At 45.4% G+C, this 23122-nt stretch overlaps 2 protein-coding genes across 2 annotated transcripts in view; one reads left to right on the plus strand and one right to left on the minus strand.

Moving 5' to 3' along the window:
- The window catches only part of LOC309564465 (uncharacterized protein), a gene marked incomplete at both ends in the record, with an annotated part of 1172539 nt that overhangs the window by 350253 nt on the left and 799164 nt on the right, over positions 1–23122 (minus strand).
- LOC309564085 (uncharacterized protein) lies at positions 223–22134 on the plus strand (the record flags this gene model as incomplete). Its single annotated transcript, XM_082268713.1, has 3 exons — positions 223–298; positions 4487–5301; positions 21310–22134. The coding sequence occupies 3 exons, from the start codon at positions 223–225 to the stop codon at positions 22132–22134; spliced, it is 1716 nt and encodes a 571-aa protein (XP_082124839.1).

Below are 23122 nucleotides of genomic sequence, written 5' to 3' on the forward strand. Positions count from 1 at the left end.
CTGCCCATGTGACCCATGAAACCACTCCATTGACCATGGCTGTAAGGGCTCTTCACCATAAGATAATTCAAATTCCTAGTCATTTCCTTACCTCATTACCCAGTTGTCATTGGTTATCCTTGGTTACAGAGGCCCAATCCCTCTTTTAATTGCTGTAATGCTGAGGTTTTGTCATGATCCCCACAATGCACTAATACATCTTTTTAGAAAGTGATTAAGATCATGTGCACGTCTTCAGTCTCTTTATTGCCAGAAGAGTACCATGAATTCTGTGATGTCTTTGACAAAGGTCAGGCCGGTATTTTGGCACTTCGGCCTTTTGAGTGCACAGTTGACCTTCAACCCCGGTGCCATTCCTCCTCGTGGCCGGGTTTACCCTCTGTCTGTCTCAGAGGAGAAGGCAATGGAGAAGTATGCTGCGATTTAACTATCCCAGGGGTTCATCCTCAAATCCTCTTCTCCTTCCAGTGCTGACTTTTTCTTTGTGGGAAATAAAAAGAGTCGTGAACTGAGTCTCTGTATCGATTATAGGCATCTCATTCACATTTCCGGTAAAAATACTTATCCGATCCCATTGATAACGGAATTATTTGACTGCCTTAATGGAACAACGATCTTCACTAAGCTCGATTTGCGAGGGGCATACATTCTTGTGAGGATTAATGAGGGCCACAAATGGAAATTTAATACTAAGACCGGACACTATGAATACCTCGTAATGCCCTTTTGGGCTCTGCAACGCTCCTGCAGTTATCCAGGACTTTATTAACAATGTCCTCTGAGATATGCTGCCATAATGTGTGGTGGTTTACCCGGATGATATTCTCATATATTCTAAATCCCTAGAGAACCTCCACACAGATGTCTCTCCCGTGTGCTACAGAGGTTGAGAGAAAGCAACCTCTATTGCAAGTTGGAAAAATGCGAGTTCCATGAACAGGTTAAATTTTTGCGTTATGTCATTTGTGCTGCCAGGTTTTTCCATGGACCCAGAGAAGCCATCTGCAGTCTTAAAGTGGCTTCGGCCATAGGTCTACGTGCTCTACAACATTTTCTTGGTTTTACCAATTATTATCAGAAATTTATGAGTAATTTCTCTTTTCTGGTCAAACCCCTTCATTGATACTGTATGACCAGAAAAGAGGGCAACCCACAGAATTGGTCCCCGGAATCCATTAAAGCCTTTGAATTCTTCAAGGCCACTTTTGCTGCAGTTCCAGTGCTGGAACATCCTGATCCCATGTTACCCGTCATTCTTGAAGTTGATGCGTCTGAGACTGGAGTAGGCGCTTTCCTGTCTCAACCTCATACCCCTGAGAGTTCTATCCATCCTTGTGGCTACTTTTCTAAAAAAAAGAGAGAGGTACAAACCATGCTGACCGCCGACCCCTACCTGCATCCTTCTACTAAGTTGAGGAGAGGGTGATGTTAACCCAGTGTCCTACACATTAGATCTTCCTTCCAACGTTCGTATTTACAACGTATTCCATGTTTCCTTACGTGTTATTGCTATACCACCTCAGTACGACGCCTTCGCCCGCTTAAGGTTGACAACCATGTGGAATATGAGATACAATCTATCATTAACTCCCGTAGGTTTAGTGGACATATACGCTATCTAGTTCACAGAGGGGTTATGGTCCAAGGGAATGCTCTTGGGTCTAATCCTCAAACGTAAATGCTCCTGCCCTGTTCAAGGCTTTCCATATACATTTTCCCCTCAAGTCTGGTGCTCCCCCAAGGGGGGGGGATTGTTGGGGAAGAGGCTACTGTCAGGGCTTTAGCTGTCGTGTAACTACCAGCCGCTTGTTACCACAATGACTCACCTGGTTACCATTTCCTGCCTCATTAGTCCAGCCTACAGCCAGCCCCTTTTGAAGCAGCTGAGCTCATTTCCTCCTTGCCTTTGCTTGGTCTATGATCTCCAGTGTGTTCCTGTGTGTTACTTGCCCGGGCTCACTTCTCTTCCTAATTCCTATTCCTGATTTTTGCTTCCGACTATGTTGACATCTGGTTTCTTGACCCGGGCTCCTCTGATTACCTGCTCTGGCATCCAAGTCCCGGCATATGTTTTTTACTGAATTCCTGAACTGTGCTATTTTTTTCTATTTCATTAAAGGTGTGTTTTTTTTTTTTTTTAACTGTACTTTCTGTCTTCGCCTGGTTTATGGTCCTTGACAGTGTGTGTGTGTTTCCTACAGATGGATCCAGTAATGGGAACCCACCAGAGAGATGTCCCCGTCCTCTGTATTCCCGGGATTCCACACAGGAAGGTCACACCGTCCCTCACCATTATCAGGTAGATGAGGAACAATTATTGGTAGTTATGGTTTATAAGCAATCATGTTTTTTTTACAATGAATGTTTTATTATATTTTTCAGAATGAAAACTCCAAGGATAATATTGTTGTAAAAGAAGATTATAAAGAGGAGGATGAGGAGTATGGAGTGATGGAGGAGGTTTCAGAAGGACACAAGAATATGATGGAGCCACCTAATACCAGGAACCCACCAGAGAGATGTCCCCGTCCTCTGTATTCCCGGGATTCCACACAGGAAGGTCACACCATCCCTCAATGTTACAAGGTTGGTGGGATGGAGTATCTAGAACATGGACTTGTGGAGGGGATGTGTGTATTTTTTATGTAAGCTTATATCTTCCAGATGATATTCTCTCTCATTTTCTTGGTTTAGAGTGGAGATCCAATCGATATAGAATTTGAGGTTAAATCAGAAGAAGAAGAGACGTATGTGAGGGATGATCAGCAGTCTATGGAGGAGGATGGAATAACGGGGACATTTATAGAGGAGGACACTCCTACAGAGATCAGCACAGGTGGGTCATTAACACTAAATACATTCCTCCACCCATACTGCTCACTGATTGGTCCAGAGTAGGGCGGGGACTGGCTGATATCAGCCTGTAATACCCTGGTCACTTTCCTGAGCTGTGTTCCCCGTCCTGTATTCCTGTATTTCTCTCGGATAATCTTCCTTCTCTGTGCTGCAGACACAATTTATGTCTCTAGAATGGATTTATGGAGATTCTGGGGTTCAGCTGGCAGTAAAATGTTGATGTTCACCATAGACGTTGCTCAGCCTAGACACCTGGGCTATGAACCTTGGGTCTTCTGCCCCATGTCCAGGTCTACCAAGATCTCTGACAGAACAATTCTCCGGGGGTTACTTGCTCTGTTATTTTCTGGCTGTGCCGGGTGGAGGGATATGTCTGTATAGTCTCACACCCAAGTCACTGAGTGCAGTCTCAGGAGATGGGAGGCAGCGGTGTGGGACCTCTGCAACTGATTACTGAACAAAAATATTATGAGTCCTGACCCCTGCACTATATACTCTATGGTGTACATTACATACTCCTGACCCCTGCACTATATACTCTTTGTTGTACATTACATACTCCTGACTTCTGCTCTCTCCCCTTTACCCTCTGCTATATATACACATAATATGGATTCTCTTTTGTTACTCCCATTTCCTACCAGCTGGACATTTTATATCTGATGATTTGATTGGAGGACAGACTTTTACATGGTGATAATAATGTGATAACATCCTCCAACTTTGGAACCTTAAACAGAAAGTGATAATGAGGGAGGAGTCAGTAACCCAATGATGGCGGTCTTCTGGATCAGTCCAGTCTTCATCTTGGTTGTTCTCCCCTCATCCTCACTCTCTGACCTCTGGTGGGGCTCAGCCCCGCTGTTATTCATGACTAAATCATGGACTAAATAAGGAAGTGCGGGACTTCTTGTGTTGGGAAGATGGCAATGAGTGATAGAGGGGGAGGGGACACTTGTCCTATAATCCCCTCATCACTGTCACTCCTATAAAAGACAGTTCTCGTTGTTTCCTCACTCTCTGACTAAGGTCCATGAATAAAGAAATGAACTGGTAGGAGATCAGAGGACCCATTTACTAGTTACCTTGAGGGGGGAATTGTAAGATCCTCAGAGACAAAGCTGTCTGATGTGGGCGGAGTCCTGGTTTAGGGGAACCAATCTGCTCATGTCTAGTAATAATCTTTGTATTTCTATTTTAGTACATGGACGGGAGATGAGGAAAACCTCAGAGGATTGTCTCACTTTGTCTCCATACTGTAAAGTAGAAGATGAGGACATCACACAGTATAGTCCAGGAGAAAACCCGGCGACCTCAAATGTCCATCCGGCACCACACAGTGTAGATGGACCATCGTATTCCTCTTATCCTGAGGAACCTCAGACTGTGAGGGACAGTGCCGGACCATCGTATTTCTCTTATCCTGAGGAACTTCAGACTGTGAGGGACGGTGCCGGACCATCGTATTCCTCTTATCCTGAGGATCCTCAGACTGTGAGGGACGGTGCCGGACCATCGTATTCCTCTTATCCTGAGGAACCTCAGACTGTGAGGGACTGTGCCGAACCATCGTATTCCTCTTATCCTGAGGAACCTCAGACTGTGAGGGACGGTGCCTTCCTTACAACAGATAAGAGGTTCTCCTGTGCTCAGTGCGGGAAGAGTTTCAGTTTTAAATCCAATCTTAATGTGCATAAAAGATCTCACACCGGTGAGAAGCCGTATTCCTGTCCTGAGTGCGGGAAATGTTTTGCACAGAAGTTCACTCTTTCCACACATCAGAGATCGCACACTGGTGAGAAGCTGTATTCCTGTCCTGAGTGTGGGAAATGTTTTTCATGTAAGTCCGCTCTTTCCACACATCAGAGATCTCACACCGGTGAAAAGCCGTATTCCTGTCCTGAGTGCGGGAAATGTTTTACACAGAAGTTCCATCTTTCCAGACATCAGAGATCGCACACTGGAGAGAAGCCATATTCCTGTCCTGAGTGCGGGAAATGTTTTACACTGAGGTCCAATCTTTCCACACATCAGAGATTGCACATGGGTGAGAAGCCATATTCCTGTCCTGAGTGCGGGAAATGTTTTTCAGATAAGTCTGATCTTTCCACACATCAGAAATTTCACAAAGGTGAGAAGCCGTATTCTTGTCCTGAGTGTGGGAAATGTTTTTCATGCAAGTCCGCTCTTTCTACACATCAGAAATTTCACACCGGTGAGAAGCCGTATTCCTGTCCTGAGTGCGGGAAATGTTTTGCACAGAAGTCCGATCTTTCCACACATCAGAGATCTCACACGGGTGAGAAGCCGTATTCATGTCCTGAGTGCGGGAAATGTTTTTCTAGGAAGACTCATCTTTCCAGACATCAGAGATCTCACACGGGTGAGAAGCCGTATTCCTGTGCTGAGTGCGGGAAATGTTTTGCACAGAAGTCCCATCTTTCCACACATCAGAGTACTCACATGAGGGAGAAGCCGTATTCCTGTCCTGAGTGAGGGAAATGTTCCTCAATGAAGTCCTGTTTTCCTGTCCCACACAACCCTGGAGGTGTATTAGTGCCTTGAGTGCGGGAAATGTCTTCTATATGAATGTTGGTGGACATGTGGGGAAGAAGCTATACACCTCAGATAGACACGTGAAATTCATTTCGGTGCGAATACAAATTCTGACAAATTTTTGGTTATACCTTGATTCGGATGTATCCAAATCTCCAAATGAAATTGTAATGAATTTAGTTGAAATCTGTTAAAATTTGTTTTGTTTATTCGTTTTCTAGCAAATTCCAACTTTTCAGAACGATTTAAATTTGCATCAGACAAAGAACCGATGGACCGATGCAAATTCTGTGTGAAGAAATAGCTGGTTGTTAAGCAGCAATCCGGGAAGCCGGCCGCTCGCATCCTTACCAACCATGACTCATCAGCTGTCAGCGGGCTTCCCAACTGACAGATGAATGGAAAGAAAAGAATGCCGGCAATAGAAAAAGCAGCGTGGTCCCCCTCCCCCCCCCCCTTTAGTCCATACCAGGCCCTTCGGGGCCAAGATGTAAAAAAAAAAAAACAGTGTGGGTTCTCCCCTAAAATCCATACCAGACCCTTTATCCAGGCATGCAGCCCGGCAGGTCAGGAAAGTGGGAGGGAAAAGTGAGCCCCCCCCTCTCCTTAACCATACCAGGCCACATGCCATCAACATAGGTGGGTGCTTTGGGGAAGCTCTGTCCCCCCCCCACTCCACCCCAAAGCACCTCGTCCCCATGTTGATGTAGACAAGGGCCTCTTCCCCACAACCGTGGCCTGTGCTTGTGGGGATCTGCAGGCAGGGAACTTCTCGTAATCTGAAAGCCCCTTTTACGAAGGGGCCCCCAGATCCCCCCCCCCCCCCCCAATTACAGTAAATGAGCATCGGGAACATATTTCCCATACCTATTCACCAAAAATTTATAAAAACACACACAACTTTTGAAAAATCCTTTATTTTAAAATAACTACTGCAGGCTCCTCCTCCATTTGACATTTCTTACATAGGTAAGGGGCGGTAAGTATTTCCAATAGATATACCTAACCTACAGGTAGGCTGAAACCTACATTATTAAAGATAAGAGTACACTAACTATGAGTTATAAACAAGATGGGCTTTGATCATATACCTAGGTGACCCCTATAGAGAGAGACACCCACATATTATGGGAGTATAAACTCCATCCGGTGTATACCAACCTGCTATCCTCATAAGGTGATTATCCTTCCTCCTTTCTGTATGAATAGATATAGAATAGAGAATGTAATTACTCCTCACACTACTACACATATATATTTTATCTTCTACCTAGGATCATCAGGACCGATACCTATATATACAACACATTTTGGTCTGATTTTCCCCCTGTGTCCGCCCCAGGTCGGGATAATTTGTTGGGGGTTGGAAGGAAGGACGTGTGCTAGTAAGCCATGTTTGTATTTAATATGATGTACATCAATACAGATTATGTTCTATGTTTATGAAACACTAATATCGAGTCTGTTTATAAGAGAAAACTGTCTGTACATCTTCATAGTCCTGAAGAAGCCTTGTGTGAAACGCGTAGACCAGTGAACAGAGGAAATATCTATACCTACCTGAGTGAAATTAGTAGGAGACATTGATCTCCTGTGTACGAGCTGAGCTCAGTTTGGGGCCAGTTTCCTCATTTTATTAAGATCTGGTTTTAGATAAATCAATAAATGTTATTTTAGGATAAATCCATGTAGTTGTTATCGGTCTCATGCTGTGCCCTTAAAGTCCACACATATGACAGTGGTTCCTTGTGATCATCTGTAGTTTCGCATTTTTTTTGGATAAGAGAAGGGATTTAGTAGGATACTCCAAATAACTGTTCACAGGTGAGGACAACTCTCTCAATAGAACTGTATCGCAGATCATCTGCATTACCATAAAGCACCTGTATGGGATGAACAAGTCCCTTTGTAGCTGAAGGAACTCAGTGAACCTTGCCTATTCAAGACACCAGCCAGTGTCTCCTTTAGCTTGCACCCAGTAACTGACTTCTATCACCCAGAGGAGGATCTAACAGCACAAGTCCCAAGGATCCCCTGTGGAGGGGTCTATACTCACAAGGCTCTTGGAGCACACACACCAGTCTTCCTCAGTAGTACCAGACAGGATCCGCAGACATCCTCCCTCAGTCAACCCTCGTAAGGACTATTGGGGTTGCAACTTTAATGTTTTAGGCCTTTAGGTCGCCCACCCAAGGCCGCATGGCAGCCTCTGCAAGGGAGAGGCAGCAGCCCCCTCCCCACTTAGACCTCTCTCCCTAGAGGTAGACTGGACTTGACTACGAGCCCATGTGCTCTTCAGATATAAATGCAGGTACCCAGCATGCCTTGGAGCACATCCCCTTCTAATTGGCCAGGGCTGTACAGACATCCATGATCTTATCTGCCAGGTTTCCGCCCACTGTCCAATATACTCCATGGCTATTGGATCAGTATGATTCATCAAGACAGCATGCGCTGTGTCTCTGTTAGGCAGAGAAACCAAAAACTATATCCACTCATTCTAGCACCTACCTAGGAGGGCACTACATCTGTATGGCAGGGTCTGTTTCAGTGGCGACTGGTGTATACGGGGCACCCCCCCCCCATCCATGCGTCCGGCCGCCTAATCTACATGCGGGGCGCCGGACGCATGGAGTTCTATGGGGATTTATTTTATTTTTTTAGTCATGTGATTAGAGCCAGAGGCTCTCACAGGCTAAAAAAAAGGGTGGGCTCGGGGTGGAGAGCAGTTCGCCCTGAGCCCACTCAGTTGTGTGACAATAGCGGATGAAAATTCACTATTGTCACACGGATCCTCCTCCTGGCCAATCAGGAAGCGGGTTCAGAGGCCTGTTTCCCAATTGGCTGAAATGAGAAGCCATGCCATTGGGCATGAGGGAGGAGACGCAGAAGTCACCGCCGCCGCTGATGTCCAGGCAGGGTGAGCGATCCTGTCCTGGGGGTCCTGTCCTTTCCTAGGGGTCCGGTCCTGGGGGTCGGGTCCTGTCCTGTCCTGGGGGTCCTGTCCTGTCCTGGAGGTCCTGTCCTGGGGGTCCTGTGCTGGAGGTCCTGTCCTTGGGGTCCTGTTCTGTCCTGGGGGTCCTGTCCTGTCGTGGTCCGGGGGTGTGTGGTCTGGGGGGGGGTGTATGGTGCGGTCTGTCCGTAATTCCTCCCCCCCCCCCCCCGGCCCATGGAGCACCAGCCGCCACTGGTCTGTTTGATTATTCACCTGCTGGGACGGTGCTCTGATGTGAGAAGCTGCAGTGTCAGTATTCCTTTAGCAGTAATTAACCCCTTACAGGTTTTTTTTACCCAGCAATCAAACAACTGTTACACTGTCTTTTTTGACAGCTTAGGATACTTTAGCAGCCATAGTTTGAATTGCGATTTTTATTTTTTTTAAATTACAGCAATTATATATGGTATAATATTTTTTTCCTAACAATATGGAGTTCTCCCTGTTTATCATGGATTTATTTCTTACTGTGACAGGTCTTTGTGCCGCTGCAGCCTAATCCCTCTATGCTGTGGCTGCTCTATGCAGGTTATAGCTGGAGGGGGGCAGCGTCTTCCTTACTGATACTGTTCCTGGATTGTCAGCCCTTCTGCAGGCCTCATAAAGCTGGTGTATGGGAAGCTGACTAATGGACACTTTCTATTAAGCCTCTCCAGATCTGCACACCGTAGACTGGGCCTTTGGTGCTTGACAGGCAAATCACTGTATAAATTTCCTGCTTTGTTCAGGCATCCAGGGAGGAAGATGACCCCTACCAACAGGTTGCCACAGGTAGTCAAGACACTCTAAAGGAGTCTGTTACAACTCTCCCTGTGCAAGGAGTCTCAACTCTGACCATGGCAAGCTTTTCCCTTACAGGACCACTCAACTGACCAATTTAATCCTCTTCAAACAATTCCTAATAGGAAGATGAGGATGGTCTATAAGCAGGTTTTTGTACCTCCCTTCCTGCAGAGGTAACTTCAATGCAAGTATTTTTAGAACTTCCAAAGGAGAGCGTTGCCTTTTTCCTTATGATGTTTAAGCTAGAAGCTCATGCTAGAAGAGTGGTGCAAATTGAAGAGAAGGACAGAGCAGTGGAATGTCTTAGTGGTCATCACCTTGCAGCACTGGGTTGTTCAGTTCAAACTCCAACCAGAACACGTCTACCTGCACTGCAGGATGTCAGATTAGGCACTTGTGAAGAGGAAGAGGCTTTCCAGCATAATGAGTCACCTATTTGGTTGACGTGGCCTTCATGAGCTTAGCCATATACATGGAGTTGCCATTGGGGGATGCTGTGTCCTTCAGGGCTATACTCATTAATGATGATTAAGTGGGTCCTTTGGGGGGGGGAGGTTTAGGGTCTTCTGGTGGTAACTTTGTATTGGACTTGTCCCGAAGGGGTATATCTGTCTGCAGTTGTAGCCTGTGAACCTGCCTTAACCCTTGCCTCTCTTCCAATGCATTGAAAGTTGGGGTGAAGAATATTGATTCTATCCTAAAGAATTATTCTACAAGTGGGACATTCTTGTCTGCATTGCAAGAGTTTAAACTGTATCCTTTAAGGGCTAGCTTCATTTGATAACAATGATCTGCATTTAGTCCGGCCTCTGCCGAATGAAAGAAAACTGCAGTTCTAAAATCAGTGTCTAGCTCCAAAGAGGTTTGCTCCTGCAGTTCCTACTTGGAGTCCAGAAAGCATTGAAGAGAGAAAGAGAGTCCTCATCCAAAAAGGCAGGAAAGAGCTTGATTTCTGGGGGAGAGGTTGCTTAATGCTCTTTTTCAAATTGTGCCACCCATTCCTCCGAGGACCAAGGAATTGGTGCTCAGAGGTGGGTAGAGGTTGGAACCAAGGAATGGTGCTTGGAGGTAGGTAGGAGGTGGAACCAAGAATAGGTGCTCGGAGGTGGGTAGAGGATGGAACCAAGGAATGGTGCTCAGAGGTGGGTAGGGGGTGGAACCAAGGAATGGTGCTCGGAGGTGGGTAGAGGGTGGAACCAAGGAATGGTGCTCGGAGGTGGGTAGGGGATGGAACCAAGGAATGGTGCTCGGAGGTGGGTAGGGGGTGGAACCAAGGAATGACACTCAGAGGTGGGTAGGGGCATAGAAAGGGGGAGTTCCTGCACCTATTCCCTGAGAAAACAAGTCCTGATAATGAGTATCCTATTTGCTTGTTGTGGCCTTCATGAGCTTAGCCATATGAGTTGTCATTGGAGGATGTGTGAGGTCAACCAGGAAATAAACACCAAAGTGTTAATCCGAGCATGCAGCCTGCCTGGCCAGGAAAGGGGGGATGAGCGTGTGATGGTATTAGGCAGTAATATATTTCTCTCCCCCTTGGTGGGAGTGGAGATGACCCCATCTATTAGGATATACAGTATATACACACACAGCACAAGGCCGTGTTCACACTACAAGACGTTTCTCGGGGCTGCAGCTCCACAAGGTGGTGATCTCACTTCTACCCAGACAGGAAGTCTCTATGGAAGACAGGAAGTGATGTCAGGTATTAATAGGAAGTTCCGGGTGAGAGGTGAGTAAGGAGGACGTAGAGCGGAGACGTTGCTGGAATAGGCAGCAGAGGAGGTAATAAGATCTTATTTTCTATTTACACCCAGTAACCCCCCCCCCCCCCCCCGTCATGTCCGTCCTTTTCCTCCATAGTGACTGTGACCTCTTATCTCCAGCAGATGATGATACACACATATATAGTGTGGAAACCTAGATTAACACCTTCAGGGTCAGAACATTCCTGCACTTACATATATATTTTTATCCTTAATAAACCAAAAAGTAGTGTTGCGCCAGTCATGTGCACACATAGTGTAATAAAACTCAAAATCAGTGTCCATACATGTTCCAATGTCCATACAATCAATCAACTAAACGGTGAATCCACATGTCCAAAAAAATCTTGTGCAAAACTTAATTAGTGCTTTTGTGATTATTGCAATCCCACCACCAGGTGAATTGGTCTCTCACCTCCACTATAGACCCACTGCTGGGTCAATCACAGCGTTGTATATACACAGGGACATTCAGATAGTAAAGGCTATGGATAGCCTATCACCTCCAGAGGGATTCTCACCGATAGATATAAAAGGGGAACAAAGGAAGAGATCTAGTGCTCTCTGTATGGTTGCAGTAAACCGCTTTATTGAGTAAAAGGAATGGTACTCACAAAGGTGGCGCTTCCAAAGCGCATAGCAATCAGCATTAACGGTATCTAGGAAGAGACAGCTTCCAGCACGCAGGCTCTGTCCCCTATACGCGTGATGTCGAAGCCCAACCACAGGCGTTGACTTCCTCAGTAGGGGTGGAGACTGCATGGTGTGCTGCGCCTTAAATGGCCGGGCTGGATCCCCTTTCATGAAGCTGATTGGATCTATTTACATATTGCCCTCCCTGTGCCTTTTATGCAGCTCAGGACCCCGTAAATAAAAATATTCACATTCATTCCCTGGTGCCACATCGCTATACCGGATTGAATAGAGAATAGAGCAAATGCAATGCATCTATCGCTTTACATTTATCAGAGACTGCATGCCGGAGCTCATCTCTTCCTAGTATATACCGATCTTTTACCAATAATACACTTTATTAAATGACAATTCATAATAAATATATAAATACACAATAAAACTTCTAATTGATTAAAAACGTATTAACTCTATAAAGGTGCATATATTGGAATCTAAAAACGCATCAACTTTTAAAACGCATAAAAAACCCATAAAAATGCATATATCAGAAAAATCCCCATGACTAAAACAGAAATGCATCAAATCTTGCAGAACCAGAAGATCATCATTGAAAATACAGATAAAAAGCTATCAATAAAAAAATGATGTCTAAAATAATACCAGAATGCTTTATCTATCGCTAATAAAGCAGTTGAGGTCGAAGTCGATGTTGAGACCTCTAGGTGACAATACTTTGGTCTCATACACCCAAAAGGATTCTCTTCTACTCAACTGTCCTATATAGTGACCCCGTCTCCAATGTTTGGATACATGCTCGATCCCCCAGAAGTGCAAGGTATCAGGTTTTCTGTCATGTACTTCTAGGAAATGTTTAGAGACATTATGTGAGGTTTCACCTTTCTTAATATTCTTAACATGCTCTGCTAGCCTCACATTCAGGGGTCTCGAAGTGCGACCAACATACTGGAGCCCACATCCACACTCCAGCATGTAAACCACTCCTACAGTCGAGCAGGTGATCAGATCTTTAATCTGATATTCTTTGCCTGTACTGTTGGCTCTGAACATTTTCCTCTTTTTCTGATTTTTGCGAGCATGACGACATACTATGCATTTGCCGCATGCATGAAAACCAGATAGGAACTGAAATACTGTACTGTGTTTTTCCTGATTACTGGGGGGTTTATGACTCCTGGTGCCAGTCTATCTTTTAACCACTTTGCCGCTGCTCACTAGAGCTGTACTGCGGCAAAGTGGCTCTTGTAGGTCTGACGACGTAGACCTACGTCGGCAGACCCTCCCCCTTCTAGGCGGCGCACGCGCCCCGCCGGAGGCGCGCTCCCGCTGTATTCAGTCACAGCGGGAGTCGGGCCAGGGGAGGAGGCTGCTCTTCCCCAATCGTCGGGGAATCGAGTGTGGAGATCCGCCCGCCTGTGTAAACACAAGCGGGCGGATCTCCGAAGTGACAGGCAGGGTCAGATTGCAGGGTTCAGCATAGCTGAACCCTGGATCTGTCCTTGTGTCACACAGTCACCTCCCCCCACACACGTCAGTAAGCACCAGGCATACATTAACCCTTCCCTCTCCAATAAAATTAACCCCTTCACTGCCAGTGTCATTTTTACAGTGACAGTGCATATTTATAGCACTGATTACTGCAGTAATGTCACTGGTACCCCCAAAAGTGTCAAAAATGTCAGTCAGGGGTCCGATATGTCCGCCGCAATGTCGCAGTCCCGCAAAAAAAATCGCAGATCGCCGCCATTACTCGTTAAAAAAAAAAACACCAAAAATGACATAAATCTTTCCCTTAGTTAGTAAACGCAATAACTTTTGCGCAAACCAATCAAAATACGCTTATTGTGATTTTTTTTTACTAAACATAGGTAGCAGAAAACAAATTGGCCAAAAATTTAAAAAAAATTTGATTTTTACATTTTTTTGGGGGGGAATTTCATATAAAAAAATGTGAAAAATATTGTTATTTTTTCAAAATTTACGCTCTTTTTTTGTTTATAGCGCAAAAAGTAAAAATCGCACAGGTGATCAAATACCACCAAAAGAAAGCTCTATTTGTGGGAAAAAAAAGGACGTCAATTTCGTTTGTGTACAGCGCAGCACGACCGCGCAATTGTCAGTTAAAGTCACGCAGTGCCGAATCGCAAAAAGACGCCCAGACGTATGACAACAAAATCCTCCGGTGGTAAAGTGGTTAAAGTGGGTGCCCTCCTATAGATGAATCCAGGTCTATCTGGTAGGTGGGGTCCTAGGATTTTATCCTGCTTCAGAATAGCCCAATGTTTTATGACTATCCGTTCAACCTGTTTGTGTTGAACACTATAGTCAGAAATAAATTTGAAATTACCTGTGTCCGAGGCAGGTTTCTTGTTATCATGTAAAAGTCTATTCCTATCTAAAACTGCAACTTGGTTGTAATCTGAGGAAATTTTCTCCATATCGTACCCTTTTTCACGAAATCGATCCACCAATATTTTGGATTGAATAGCATAATCATCCTGACTGGAACAGTTTCTTTTTAAACAAATCAATTGTCCCTTAGGAATATTAAAGAGCCAATTTCGATGATGGCAACTTTCCGGTAAATACGAATTCCGATCAGTCGGTTTGAAAAATTTTTTTTGTATGAATCCGGCCGTTCTGGACAAAAATCTCCAAATCAAGGAATTTCACCATTTCCTTGCTTTCAGTCCAAGATAATTTGATACCCCTATCATTAAAATTCATTTTATTTTTAAAAGAATAAAAAGATTGAGCATCTCCCTTCCAAATGATCAGTAGGTCATCTATAAACCTTTTATAGCATAATAATTCCTTGGGTCGATTCATTAAAACTACTTCCTCTTCCCACTGGGCCATAAATAGATTTGCTACACTGGGGGCAAATCTTGCCCCCATAGCCATGCCCTTTTACTTGAAGATAGAAGTCACCTGAATACCAGAAATAGTTATGCCCTAAACAGAACTTCAGACTTTTTAAAATGAATCTAATATGTTCATATTCAAGTTCTGATTTATTAAGGGCCCAAGAAGCTGCTGCCATGGCCGCCTCATGTCCTATAATCGTATACAGGGAACCTACATCTGCAGTAGCTAGGATGCAGTCCCCTGTATATGCAACTTCTTGTAACATTTGAATCACGTGCCTGGTATCCTTCGTATGTGCCTCTGTATGGGTGACAAGGGGTTGAAGATAAAAGTCTATGTATTGACCCAGCCGTGAACTCAGAGAATCAATCCCATTAATGATTGGCCTACCGGGCGGTTTCTCACTGTCTTTATGCATCTTCGGAAGGAAGGGAGTTCTACATGATACAGGGTTCAGATATAATGTTTCTTTCTTATTTAAAATCTCATTATTAGATCCTTTCTTAATAAGTTTATCTAATTCCTCTTTATACTGGTTAACCGGATTGCAAGTCAATTTAGTATAGGTATTTGTATCTGATAGTATTCGGCACTCATCACCACAATCCCTCCACCTTTATCTGCCGGTCGTATCACCAGTTGTTTATTTTTCTCCAGAATGGTTATCCCATTTTTAATCCATTGTGGGTCCTGCACCTTTTTGACCTGCAAATGTTCCAGATCATGTGCAACTAGGTTCCTGAACACTTCCACATATTTATTATCTTTATTGGGTGGATTGAATACCGACTTATTTTTAAGGGAGGAGTGGTGAGATCTATCTGTCACACTAGGGCGATTATCTGGTTTGGCTAAAAAATATTTCTTCTGCTTCAGAGTTCTTATGTACTTCTGCAAGTTCACATAGGTATTGAATTTGTTTAAATTATTAGCGGGAGCAAACTTTAATCCTTTGTCAAGGACTTTGGTTTCTTCCCTATTAAGGGGTATCCCACTAATATTAAAAACACCAGCGCCTATTGGTGCTTGCTTTTTTTGAAGGCGTCGGCCTGCTCTCCTTCCTCTTTGCCTTTTCTTTTTCCCCCAGATGCACTTCCAGGGAATCCCCTGTACCCCCACGGGGTACTGGGTTTCCCTAAAAAAACCTCTGAGGGGCCGTCAGCCACAGGTTGATCCAACACATTGAATCTATTACCTGTGGGTTAGTTGTATGACATAGAGGGACCTGGAGACTCATAATATGAGTCATCTCTTCTCTCTCTTGTCTGAACCGGGGTCTCATTCCCTTGATGTTGATACCAATTATCTTGTGAGTATTGGTGAGAACCTCTATTATTTTTCTTCTGTCCTCTTCCTCTACCTCTGAAGGGACCACCTCTACCCCTACCCGGCCGTCCTCCTCCTCCAATTTCCTCTCTGAGGGGGATGGTGGGCGGGGGTTGGAGCTGAGTAAACAATGTTGCCCCCTCCTCCCCTATTCGGGGCCGGGGGTGCTCTGCTCCACACGGGAGAGGCACTAACCTCTCTCTCAGGGGTGCTATCCCGTGATATCGGTGTGGAGTCCTCTTGTAAAGCCTTCTGCCATTTGAACACCTCATTATTTTTATAATCATTCATATCTCTTATGAATTTCTTGCTTTTCTTTTCCTGAGTTTCCTTATCAGTTTTTTCTAGTCTCTTTTTAAGGTCATTAGAGAGCTGATTAAATTCAGGTGATTCCTTAAGTGGTTCTAATTTCTTTTTCAAGTCACTTATGCTAGCTTCCGTCAACGTCAGCTTCTTCCGTTTGCGTTGCAGCAAAAAGTTCATTAGTTCATGCCCTTTCTGACTAAAGAAAATGAACCATTCCCTGCAGTCTTCTAGTCTGGACATCCTACCTTAGATGTCTGGGAACAAGCTGGTGCACACAGCAAACCTCTCCCTACACTGAAAAGAGACTGTACACCTATACCAAATACCAGCTCTGAAAAGTAGCTATTTGTGTCACTGGCAATCTGTCCCTGATGCACTTGCCAACCTCTCCCTATGCTGACAAAAAGCAGAATGTGAAATGGCCGCCAGCTCTGATCTATTTATAAGGTAGGGGGCATGTCCATGTGCTGAAATGTTTCAATTGGCTGTCCCGTTCCACCTGACAGCTGTGTCATGGGTCAAAGATCTCCCCGATGTAAACTAATATGGCCGCCGCGATTAACACCATGTGTTCGCAAAATTGGGGGGGCTGCGAACAAGCAAAATTTGCCGCGAACCAACCACGGGGCGAAACGCAATGCCATCCCTAGTAGAGGGTAGAACCAAGGAAGGGTACTGGGTGGTGGGTAGAGAGTGGAACCAAGCAATGGGGCTCGGAGGTGGGTAGAGGGTGGAACCAAGGAATGGTGCTCGGAGGTGGAACCAAGGAATTGTGCTCGGAGGTGGGTAGGGGGGTTGAACCAAGGAATGGTGCTCGGAGGTAGGTATGGGGTGGAACCAAGGACTGGTACTGGGAGGTGGGTAGAGGGTGGAACCAAGGAATGGTACTGGGAGGTGGGTAGAGGGTGGAACCAAGGAATGGTGCTCGGAGGTGGAACCAAGGAATGGTGCTCGAAGGTAGGTAGGAGGTGAAACCAAGAAATGGTGCTTGGAGGTGGGTAGAGGGTGGAACCAAGGAATGGTACTGGGAGGTGGGTAGAGAGTGGAAACAAGAAATGGTGCTCTGAGGTGGGTAGCGGATGGAACCAAGGAATGGTGCTTAAAGGTGGAACCAAGGAATGGTGCTCGGAGGTGGGTAGGGGGTGGAACCAAGGAATGATGCTCAGAGGTGGGTAGAGGCAGAGAAAGGGGGAGTTCCTGCACCTATTCTCTGAGAAAACAAGCCCTGATTATGAGCCACCTATTTGCTTGTTGTGGCCTTCATGAGCTTAGCCATATGAGTTGTCATTGGAGGATGTGTGAGGTCAACCAGGAAATAAACACCAAACTGTTAATCTGAGCATGCAGTCTGCCTGGCCAGGAAAGAGGGGGATGAGCGTGTGATGGTATTAGGCAGTAATTTACTCCCCCCCTGGTGGGAGTGGAGATGACCCATCTATAAGGATATACAGTACATACACACACAGCACAAGGTCGTGTTCACACTACGAGGCGTTTCTCAGGGCTGCAGTTCCTCTGAGCTCCACAAGATGGTGAGCTCACTTCTACTCAGACAAGCAGTCTCTATAGAAGACAGGAAGTGATGTCAGGTATTAATAGGAAGTTCGGGGTGAGAGGTGAGTAAGGAGGAAGTAGAGCGGAGACGTTGCTGGAGGCAGCAGAGGAGGTAATAAGATCTTATTTTCTATTTACACCCATTAACCCCCCCCCCCCGTCATGTCCGTCCTCTTCCTCCATAGTCCCTGTGATGTCTTTTATCTCCAGCAGATGATGATACACACATATATAGTGTGGAAACCTAGATTAACCCCTTCAGGGTCAGAACATTTCTCCTCTTACATATATAATATATTTTTATCCTTACCTGTCTAGATAGAAACCTGTATATATCGAGTGACAGAACGACTGAGGATGGAGGAGGACCGGAGTCACATGACTGAGAATATACTAAACCTCACCCTGGAGATAATCTACCTGCTGACCGGAGAGGTGAGGAGAGGAGGATTCTGGGAGGTCACATGACATCACTCTTATCTCTGTTGTTAAAACACAGACCTGACCGGAGAGGTGAGGAGGATTCTGGGATTGTAACATGATATTCTTATTGGTTCTCCAATACAGAGATTTCCTCTTCTGAAGTCAGGTGATCATATGACGATCACAGTGCCTCCATGTGACTCCCTAAAACCTGAGAGACACAACATGCAGAAGATTCTAGAAGTCACCAAGAAGATGATGGAGCTGCTGACAGGAGAGGTGAGCGGTGCTGGGAATTCTGGGACATTATCCAGTAACAGACAAGGGATGTGTCTGGATGGTGACTGTATCATTGTGTGTGTCAGGTTCCTATAAGGTGTCAGGATGTCACTGTCTATTTCTCCATGGAGGAGTGGGAGTATTTAGAAGGACACAAGGATCTCTACAAGGACGCCATGATGGAGAATCAGCCACCCCTCCCATCACCGGGTAAGAGGAGACTTTATTGTAAAGGAGAGAGCAGTACGGAGGATCCACCTAGATCCCCCATCATCTGATAAACACATAGAAACAATGTATTCAGTCAGTGTGTGTCAGGGCTGGGCTCCTGCAGCTCTTTTCTTTCAGAGCTCAGAAGTTGCTTAGCTGTCGAGTAACTACCAGCCGTTCGTTACCACAATGACTCACCTGGTTACCATTACCTGCCTCATTAGTCCAGTCTACAGCCAGCCCCATTTTGCTATTTAAGTAGCTTAGCTCATTTCCTCCTTGCCCTTGCTTGGTCTATGCTCTCCAGTGTGTTCCTCTGTATGACTGGCCCTGGCTGACTTCTCTTCCTATTCCTGTTCCTGATTTTTTTTCTTCCGACTATGCTGACTTCTGGCTTCTTGACCCCGGCTCCTCTGATTACCTGCTCTGGCATCCAAATCCCGGCTTCTGTTTTTGACTACATTCCTGAACTGTTATTCTTTTTCTATTTCATTAAAGGTGTGATTTTTTTTTAAACTGTACTTTCTGTCTTTGCCTAGTTTATGGTCCCCGACAGTGTGTGTGTGTTTCCTACAGATGGTTCCAGTAATGGGAACCCAACAGAGAGATGTCCCCGTCCTCTGTATTCCCGGGATTCTAAACAGGAAGGTCACACCATCCCTCAATGCTACAAGGTTGGTGGGATGGAGTATCTAGAACATGGACTTGTGGAGGGGATGTGTGTGTTTTTTATGTAAGCTTATATCTTACAGATGATATTCTCTCTTATTTTCTTGGTTTAGAGTGGAGATCCAATCGATATAGAATTTGAGGTTAAAGCAGAAGAAGAAGAGACGTATGTGAGGGATGATCAGCAGTCTATGGAGGAGGATGGAATAACGGGGACATTTATAGAGGAGGACACTCCTACAGAGATCAGCACAGGTGGGTCATTAACACTAAATCCATTCCTCCACCCATACTGCTCACTGATTGGTCCAGAGTAGGGCGGGGACTGGATGATATCAGCCTGTAATCCCCTGGTCACTTTCCTGAGCTGTGTTCCCCGTCCTGTATTCCTGTATTTCTCTCGGATAATCTTCCTTCTCTGTGCTGCAGACACAATTTATGTCTCTAGACTGGATTTATGGAGATTCTGGGGTTCAGCTGGCAGTAAAATGTTGATGTTTACCATAGACGTTGCTCAGCCTAGACCCCTGGGGTATGTACCTTGGGTCTTCTGCTCCATGCCCAGGTCTAGCAAGATCTCTGACAGAAGAATTCTCCCGGGGTTACTTGCTCTGTTATTTGCTGGCTGTGCCGGGTGGAGGGATATGTCTGTATAGTCTCACGCCCAAGTCACTGAGTTCCTTTCATTTTATTGAGCCGTGTATATTCTATCTATACAATGCACACACTGTTACACACAAACACACAAAAACTTGAAGAAAAGACATGAAAAGACACGCACACTGGTGAACAGTCGCAAACAGTTTTACAATCCACAGTAAACATGAATGAGCCACAAATCCACCCTTCTGGTGTCACGGAGAATAAGCTGACAGTGCGCCACTCTGCAATTCCAGGTGTACTCTCACCTCTTCAGATGGACCCCATTGCTCCATACCAAGAGGACACACCCAGCATGAAATCACACACCTTCAGGCACATGTAGGCGGAGCCTCCTCTTTAGGTAGCCAGCTCCTGCTACTAGAGATAAAGAGACTCCATAGTGCTCACTGTTATATTTATTACATGGATAAGAAAAGCACTCAAAAGATTAAAAAAGCATCCAGCATTGAATACACAAAATCACTGCAGATTCCCCCAAGCATCAGTCTCAGTGTAACTTGAGGGCACTCCGCCTAACATGATGATGTCCTCAAACCACTCCCATCTGATGCGTTGCATCCTGATTGGACTACCCCGGAGATATATATGGTCTTCGGGATCAGTCCAGTCTTCATCTTGGTTGTTCTCCCTCCATCCTCACTCTCTGACCTCTGGTGGGGCTCAGCCCCGCTGTTATTCATGACTAAATCATGGACTAAATAAGGAAGTGCGGGATTTCTTGTGTTGGGAAGATGGCAATGAGTGATAGAGGGGGAGGGGACACTCGTCCTATAATCCCCTCATCACTGTCACTCCTATAAAAGACAGTTCTCGTTGTTTCCTCACTCTCTGACTAAGGTCCATGAATAAAGAAATGAACTGGTAGGAGATCAGAGGACCCATTTACTAGTTACCTTGAGGGGGGAATTGTAAGATCTTCAGAGACAAAGCTGTCTGATGTGGGCGGAGTCCTGGTTTGGGGGAACCAATCTGCTGATGTCTAGTAATAATCTTTGTATTTCTATTTTAGTAGATGGACGGGAGATGAGGAAAACCTCAGAGGATTGTCTCACTTTGTCTCCACACTGTAAAGTAGAAGATGAGGACATCACACAGTATAGTCCAGGAGAAAACTCGGCTACCTCAAATGTCCATCCGGCACCACACAGTGTAGATGAACCATCGTATTCCTCTTATCCTGAGGAACCTCAGACTGTGAGGGACAGTGCCGGACCATCGTATTCCTCTTATCCTGAGGAACCTCAGACTGTGAGGGACAGTGCCGGACCATCGTATTCCTCTTATCCTGAGGAACCTCAGACTGTGAGGGACAGTGCCGGACCATCGTATTCCTCTTATCCTGAGGAACCTCAGACTGTGAGGGACGGTGCCGTCCTTACAACAGATAAGAGGTTCTCCTGTTCTGAGTGCGGGAAGAGTTTCAGTTTCAAAGGCAATCTTAACGTGCATAAAAGATCTCACACTGGTGAGAAGCCGTATTCCTGTCCTGAGTGCGGGAAATGTTTTTCAACGAAGTCCCATCTTTACAGACATCAGAGATTTCACAGCGGGGAAAAGACATATTTCTGTTCTGAGTGCGGGAAGAGTTTCCATTTGAAAGACAATCTTAATGTGCATAAAAGATCTCACAGCGGTGAGAAGCCGTATTCCTGTCCTGAGTGCGGGAAATGTTTTGCACAGAAGTCCAATCTTTCTACACATCAGAAATCGCACACTGGTGAGAAGCCGCATTCCTGTCCTGAGTGCGGGAAATGTTTTGCACAGACGTCCGCTCTTTCTACACATCAGAGATCGCACACTGGTGAGAAGCCGTTTTCCTGTCCTGAGTGCAGGAAATTTTTTTCACGCAAGTCCGCTCTTTCTACACATCAGAGATTGCACACTGGTGAGAAGCCGTATTCTTGTCCTGAGTGCGGGAAATGTTTTGCAGAGATGTCCGCTCTTTCTCTACATCAGAGATTGCACACGGGGGAAAAGCCATATCCTTGTCCTGAGTGCGGAAAATGTTTTGTACACAAGTCTGCTCTTTCCACGCATCAGAGATTGCACACTGGTGAGAAGCCGTATTCCTGTCCTGAGTGCGGGAAATGTTTTGCACAAAAGTCCGCTCTTTCCAGACATCAGAGATTGCACACGGGTGAGAAGTCGTATTCCTGTCCTGAGTGCGGGAAATGTTTTTCACGCAAGTCCTATCTTTCCACACATCAGAGATTGCACACTGGGTAGAAGTCGTATTCCTGTCCTGAGTGCAGGAAATGTTTTGCACAGAACTCCAATATTTCCACACATCAGAGATCTCATACGGGGGAGAAGCCGTATTCCTGTCCTAAATGAGGGAATTGTTCCTCACTGAAGTCCGGTCTTCCTGTATATCAGGGGTCCCACACAACCCTGGAGGTGTATTAGTGCCTTGAGTGCGGGAAGTTTCTTCTATATGAATGTTGGTGGACATGTGGGGAAGAAGCACACCCTGATATACACCTCAGATATACTCCATGGCTGATCTTCATCATGTAAGAAACACTTCATAAGGAGATCAGAGATCACCAAAAGACATAGATGAAGTGTTGTCCCGTGTTGGCCATTGATAGCAGGAGAAAAATAAAAATGGAGTCCTTACCTTTCATTGGCTGAGTACATTTTGTGTGGGAAGATTTCACAAACACTTACAGGTCTGGTTGTTATAAATGTGTTGATGAAATGTGACCCGCATTCCCCCAGTCATGGTGAATTGGGATTTCCTATGTTCAGTTCCATCTAGTGGCAATAACAGGCTTTCCTGACAGATGTCCATGGCAGCATACGTTTGGGTAGCCCCGCCCTCATTCCTCCCCCATAAATGTTCAGGATAAGCCAATGGCTGCTTTCCTTTTTTCTCCTCCTCACTTATAGGACCATTTTTGTATGAAGTTTTCCTACCTATTGGAAGTATTGGTGGGCGGGTCTGGTGTTGGGCAGCTGTGCGGGATGTCAGGAGCTTCCTTTTGTATCCAGAAGTCTTCCAGGATGTCCCGAGTGGTCATTGAGTCCCCAGCTATCAGCGGGTGGTGTTATGGCACACCTTTTTTACATCTTGTGGTGAACTCTCTGTATTCACTCTGAAGTCTTCTCTTGATTGCTGACTTTGACACACATACACCTACCTCCTGGAGAGTGTTCCTGATCTGACACACATACACCTACCTCCTGGAGAGTGTTCTTGATCTGACACACA

Source organism: Pelophylax lessonae (genome assembly GCF_965119305.1).
Source record: "Pelophylax lessonae genome assembly, chromosome: 9".
Taxonomy (NCBI): Eukaryota; Metazoa; Chordata; class Amphibia; order Anura; family Ranidae; genus Pelophylax; species Pelophylax lessonae.